We start from the raw sequence: 6,943 nt of genomic DNA on the forward strand, positions 1-6,943 counted from the left end.
ACCCAAGAGATAGAGATACTTAACAAAAAAGTTAGTGAAAAAAAGGGAAGAGCAATGGATGAGGGGGAAAGCAGGTTGTGTGAATGTCTCGACTATGAAGAAGTGGAGGGTAGCGAGGGGATAGGGGTCAAGAAGGGGATTAAAAAACAGAAAATGGAAGTATTGGCTGGGGAGGGGGTGAGTAATGACCTACCTGAAGTGGTAAGAAGAAGCAAGGGGAGGGGGGTTTGGAAAAGAAAAGCAAGAGAGGTTGGGAAGAGGGGTGAGGATCCAACAGCATCTCTTTCACCTTCAAAAAGAATGCTAAGATCAGGGGTTGACAAGGAGGAGGAGGAGAGAATAGAAAAAAAAATCAAGAGGAATGGATGGGAGTGGAACTGAACCAAAGGAAGGTTATGCAATTGAATTGGTGGAGGCTGTGAAGCAGCCCCACCAATCATCATGAAAACACTAAGTTGGAACTACTGAGGGCTTGGGAACTCTCGGACAGTTCAGGACCTCTGCCATATGGTAGAGGAAAGAAGACCCAATGTAGTGTTTTTAATTGAAACAAAAATGAAAAAAAACAAAAGCTGAAAGTCTGAGGAGGAGGTTAAAATTTGAAGGTTGTATGGTAGTAGAATCAGTAGGATTGAAGGGAGGCTTGATGATGTTGTGGGATCACATGATAGAAGTAGAGGTGGTTAATTTCTCATTCTGGCATATAAGTGCCTGGATAAAGGAACCCGGCTATGTAGAAAAATGGCTGTTAACAGGTTTCTATGGTCAGCCTGATTCTAGCTTAAAAGAGGTAACATGGTGCCTCTTGAGCTCTTTAAAGCCAGAAAGTGGAAAAGGTTGGTGTGTGATAGGTGACTTTAATGAGATAATAGCTCAAGATGAAAAACATGGGGGAAAACAAAGACCAGAAAGGCAGATGGCCAGTTTTAGAGATGGGACAAGTTCACCTGGAGTAATAAGCATGAGGATGAGTCTTTTACCAAAGAGAGGCTCGACAGGGCAGTAGTCAATGCTAAATGGATAGAAATCCACACTGAGGGATGGGTGGAGGTACTGGTAGCCAGGAGCTCAGATCACAGGCCCATTCTACTGAGCAACAGCCTGAAAACAGAATTGAGAGGTAGACAAAAGAGATTGTTTAGGTATGAGGCCAGTTGGGCACTAGAGGATAGTTGTGAGGGAATTGTCAAAGCAATATGGGCAGAAGGTGCTAAGATGGGGATCCAGCCAATGGAACTACTAAACAATCTGTCTAAGACAGAAAGTGCTCTTTCGAGGTGGAGTAAGCAAATGCTTACTGATCAGAGAAAGATTTTAAAAGAAAAGACTGCAAACCTGAAAATGCTACAAGAACAAGAAGGAAGGCACAATACTGCAGCTATAAAAAACCTCCAAAAAGAAATAGGGATCATGATGGCAAAGGAGGATTTGAAGTGGAGGCAAAGAGCAAAGGTAAATTGGTATCAACATGGAGACAAGAATACCAAGTTTTTTCACTGCTGTGCAAACCAGAGAAGGAAGGTAAATAAAATTCAGGAAGTTATTGATGAGCAGAACAGCAGGCATACCAGTCAAGAGGGATTGGCAGGAACGTTTAAGGCTTATTTTGAGAGGTTGTTTGCCTCTTCTAAACCTGGCAGTGGTGAAATTGATAACTGCCTAAGAAATCTGGCACCTTCTGTTACAAACAGCATGAATGAACAACTATCTAAAGTCTTCACTAGAGGAGAAGTTGAGGCAGCTATCAAACTAATGGCTCCATACAAGTCACCTGGACCCGATGGCTTTGGAGCCTGCTTCTACCAGAAATACTGGCACCTTGTTGGAGAAGGAGTCTGCAATTCAGTACTAGCTTGGTTGAATGGTAACTCTCTATCCTCTAATTCAAATTACACTTTCATTACCCTTATTCCTAAGAAAAAAGAACCTAGATTGGTAAGTGAATACAGACCTATCAGTCTTTGTAACGTGGCTTATAAAATTATGGCAAAAGTCTTGGCAAACAGACTTAAAAAAGTCCTAAATGAAGTCATCTCCCTTAATCAAAGTGCCTTCATACCTGGAAGATTAATCACTGACAACATTCTGGTAGCTTTTGAATTATTGCATTCCATGAAAGTGAGGAAGAAGGGGAAGGAAGGGCACATGGCCATCAAGCTTGACATGTCAAAAGCCTATGACAGGATTGAGTGGCCCTTCTTGCAAGCTGTCATGGAAAAAATGGGGTTTTGCTCCAAGTGGGTCGAGCTGGGCATGAAATGTGTGTCCTCAGTTACATATTCAGTCCTAGTGAATGGGAAGCCAGGTGAAAAGATTTTTCCAACGAGAGGATTGAGACAAGGGGATCCTCTTTCCCCCTATCTGTCATACTTTGTGCTGAGGGGCTCAGCACTCTACTTAATTTCTTAGACCAGATGGGGGAAACAAGGGGAGTTACTGTCTCAAGGGGTGGAACTAGAGTCAATTATCTCCTCTTTGCAGATGATTGCATTGTCTTCGGGAGAGCCAAGTTTGAGGAGTGGGAAAAGATCAATGGAATTCTTTGGCAATATGAGAGAGCATCAGGTCAGGTTATGAACAAAGACAAGACTGCAGTTTACTTTAGTTCCAACTCTAAGGAGGAAGAGAAGAGGAAAATCATGCAAAATGGAGGTGCTGTCATGAGAGGCTCTTATGAGTATTACTTGGGGCTACCTCCTGTAGTAGGAGGGTCAAAGTACAATGCATTCAGGTGTATTAAAGAGAAAGTGTGGAAGAGGATCAATAACTGGAAGAACTCTTTTCTGTCAGCAGCAGGCAAAGAAGTGTTGATTAAGGCAGTCCTACAAGCAGTGCCCACTTACACTATGAGTGTATTTCAGCTACCAAAATAGTTATGTAAGGAGCTCAATGTTATGTTAGGGAAGTTTTGGTGGGGCAATCATCAAACAGGGAAAGGTATGAGTTGGTGCAGCTGGGAAAAAATGGGAAGACAGAAGGGGTTAGGAGGATTGGGCTATAGGGACTTAGAGAGTTTCAATCTGGCCCTCCTGGCTAAGCAGAGTTGGAGACTGATCCAAGATGCAAACAGTTTGGCTACCAAGATAATGAAAGAAAAATATTTCAAAGATGGGGCCCTTTTGACAGCAAGGTTGGGTCATAGACCTTCCTATGTGTGGAGGAGTATGTGGAATGCTACGAAGTTGCTAAAAGAGGGACTGAGATGGAGGGTGGGTGATGGGAAGAAGGTCAGAATATAGGGGCAGAGATGGCTCCCTTTACATTCCTCTGGGAAGGTGCAGTCACCAGTTAGAATACTTGACAGTGATGCCTTTGTGAGTGAGCTGATGAATGGACAAGGAACATGAAATGAGCCCCTAATCAGGAGTGTTTTCACTAAGGAGGAAGCTGAGTATATCTGCAACTTGCCTCTGAGTAAGATGGGAGTGGAGGACAGGATGATATGGGGACCTTCTACTAAAGGCCTGTTTTCTGTTAGAAGTGCCTATCACCTGGACAAGGAAAGAAAACAGGCCATTCATGGTGGCTCATCCAGACAAGATGAGAGGAAAAGAACCTGGGATAGCATATGGAGTTTGAATGTTCCAGAAAAAATTAAAATCTTTCTCTGGAAAGCAGCAAATGAGCTTCTAGCTACCAAAAGAAACCTGTTTGTAAGGAAAATTACCAACAATCCCATGTGCCATATCTGCAGGAGAGAGGAGGAAACTATGATGCATGTCATCTGGCAATGCCCAGCAGCAGCCGATGTATGGGCTGAGTACCTGAAGAAGATGCAAAAAATGAAGACCAATGAAGTTGATTTACTAGCTCTGTGGGAAAAGCTAAGGGGATTACTCGATGAACATGAACTAGAAGTAACTGCAGCAGTCATGAGGGGGTTATGGTTGAGGTGAAATGAGAACTTCTTTGAGGAGAAGTTCAAGTCTCCATGCCAGGTCCTAAGAGCAGCAAAGCAGGACATTTCTGAGCTCCAACAGGCACAACAATTGATCAACGTAAGGAATAACAGAAATGAAGAAGTGTGCAGAAGGGAGCAAGGCTGGAAAAAACCAAGTGCAGGTTATGTTAAAGTAAATTGGGATGCTGCAGTTAGAAGGATGGAAAAAAAGGTAGGATTAGGGGTGGTTATGAGAGATGAGGATGGAGATTTTTTATTGGCAGTGGAAGAGAAGAAGTCACACGTTGAGCTACCTATAGTTGCAGAAGCACATGCTCTGTGGAGGGCAATGGCAGTGTGTAGAGAGCTCAGGCTAGTAAAGGTGCAGTTTGAGGGGGATGCTCAAGAAGTGGTAAACGCAGTTAATTCACCTACGGAAGACCTATCCTTCCATGGTAGTTTAATCGAGGACATTAAAATGCTACTCAAGCAAAGGAGTGGCTGGTCAGTACAGTATACACACAGATCCAATAATGAAGTTGCACATTTAATAGCTAAGGAAAGTCTATCCATAGAGACTAATTTGGTATGGCTCGACAGCATACCTGTTTGCATTAAGGATATTGTTGAAAAAGAGAGCTCATGTAATGATCTTTGATTAATGAAGTAAGATGTTCTTTTCAAAAAAAAAAGTATGCATCGCTCAGCTTCTTTTCATAAAATCCTTTAATATGCATGCATGGAAAAGTTCATATATTTTTACTCCTTTTAATGGATATAAAAAAACCAAAAAAAAAAAAAAAATAGTCCCAATCATCTTTCAAGAATGTTCCCATTTTACGTTAGAGTACTGCTTCATTTCCATACATACGTTAATAGATATATATCATGAGAATGGCATATGATCTAATAAAAAACAGAGTATGGCACATGATCCGTCCATGCCAAAAGGGTCGTCTTCTACATCATTACACATTTCCGAACCCTTCATTTTCATTCAATTACCATAGTCCCAAACAGCCACACGCTTACCATGGCCATATAGCCCTTTAAAACGTGCACCAAAGAATGCTGATGAGGCTAGCAATTATATATCCACTTACATTTCCTTTCTTCCTCCGCCATTCGCATACGCGGCAAACTTCCCCATCCAGAAATTTCTACAAGCTCAAAGCATAGTGATCCCTAGCGCATATATATCAACGGCGACGCTTGTCCTACACCTTATGCTCAGCTGGCTAGCAGTGTACAAGATGCGGCTTGGCCTTTTGGGTGCATCAACGGTGCTGAGCTTGTCGTGGTGGATTATAGTGGTGGGGACAGTTTGTGTATATAGTGAAGAGTGAGAGATGCAAGTATACGTGGAGAGGGTTCAATCTGCAGGCGTTTAAAGGCTTGATGGGATTCTTCAGGTTATCGGTGGCATCGGCTGTGATGCTGTGCCTGGAGACGTGGTATTTCCAGATTCTTGTTCTGCTTGCTGGATTGCTAGAGAACCCCGAGTTGGCTTTGGACTCTCTATCTATTTGGTAAGATAATTATTTGCAGCTAGCTAGCCTTCTTTTTATCTTAATTGCTTCCCACGTACAGTGACAAAGTAGTTTCTTTCATTGTTTTGCTTGCGTTCTTCTAACATCCTCGTTGCATGGTTTCCGACCCATCTCTGCAATGATAAATATTATTATTCATGTTCATAATTATTGTAGCTAGGATTTACTTTTGTGAAACGCTTCAGACCGGATACTCCTATAAGTGGAGAACAACGGAGACCAATTGGTCTGTGCCACGTAAGGGTTAAAATTTTAAACTGCTACACCGCGATGCAGGGGAAAATTCCTGCCGAGAACAACGCTCGCACACCCATTTTTTGAAATCCCATGCAATGCGATCTATCCGTTTTTTCTTGTGACTTCTACGTGGCATGTCTCTATTTGACTCCGTTGGTTGAAGAATAACGGAGGCTCCTGCGGGAAGGTTTTCTCAAAGGGTAAATATGCTGTACCGGTTGGGAATGCCTTAAGGTAAAAGATAAGTTCTGCGTAGATTTTTACAAAAAATATGAGATATATTAATAAAAATAGAGTTTTTTTAATATTTTTTATAGTGTAAATTCTTTTATAAAAAAACTGTGCGAAGCCTACTATTTAAAATTTATACAAATCATTACACTTTACAAGTTATCTGTACGGCACCTATATATATATATTTTATGAGGGAACGCCAGGTTAAAAATAAAATTTCCCGGAAACTGAACCCTTGAAATGGCCATTCCGCATGGGCTTCTTTTTTCTTGTTAAAGGTTAGCCAATGGCTCTATTTTTCCTTCTTTTTTTTTTTTTTTTTTTTTTTTTTTTTTTTTTTTTTTTTTTTTTTTTTTTTTTTTCTACATTGTCAAATGGAATGCTAATTGCAGCACTATAATCTCGGGATGGGTCTTCATGAACTCCGTTGGCTTCAACGCAGCCGCAAGGTCAGTCTATTTTTTCCTCCCTTTGTACATGTTGCATGCATGTATGTATAAATCCTACTTATTTTCCCCTCAAAAAAAGAAAAAACATCCTACTTATTTATGTCTAATAGGATAGTAAAAGAATTACATCGCATATTATTTCAATATTCAAACCATATAAATGTAAATATTTTTTAATTTTAAATGTTTAATTTTTTTGTCTAATCATTACAATTTTCACAAAATTCATTTTTTTCAAATCTTAAAATAAAAATAATATTATAACAATGTTTTGATCTTATAATATTTTTATTCAATTTTTTATTTCTTATTTCCTAAAATTTCATAAAACATCTAAACTCAAATAATTTTATTACTATTCACAAACCATTTAACTACTATTTAAAAATAATATGATTTCATCTTATTGTTCAAACTAGAACTAAGAGCAATGTTACGTGAAGTTACCGGTCCTTCTCTCTCTACTCCCGGCAGAGTGAGTGTAAGGTTTTGTTTTCTTTGTATCTTGATACAAAGAAATCTGTCTCTTAGTGAGAGCTAAGAGGTTTGGTGTATTGCAGTGATCTTCTTTTGTAGGGTAGGCTTTGATAACA

General features: G+C 40.2%; 1 protein-coding gene across 1 annotated transcript; it reads left to right on the forward strand.

Annotated features, from left to right (window-relative positions):
* Positions 1 to 2,414: 2,414 nt before the first annotated feature.
* LOC122304616 lies at positions 2,415 to 2,873 on the forward strand. Its single transcript, XM_043116875.1, has one exon. It carries the CDS (start codon positions 2,415 to 2,417, stop codon positions 2,871 to 2,873), a length of 459 nt encoding a protein of 152 aa, XP_042972809.1.
* The last annotated feature ends 4,070 nt before the right edge of the window (positions 2,874 to 6,943 follow it).

The sequence above is a fragment of the Carya illinoinensis genome, chromosome 3 (genome assembly GCF_018687715.1).
Source record: "Carya illinoinensis cultivar Pawnee chromosome 3, C.illinoinensisPawnee_v1, whole genome shotgun sequence".
Classification (NCBI taxonomy): Eukaryota; Viridiplantae; Streptophyta; class Magnoliopsida; order Fagales; family Juglandaceae; genus Carya; species Carya illinoinensis.

Excerpts from the sequence above, each read along its gene's own strand:
- LOC122304616 (XM_043116875.1), top strand. The coding sequence starts at position 2,415 with ATGGGGGAAACAAGGGGAGTTACTGTCTCAAGGGGTGGAACTAGAGTC.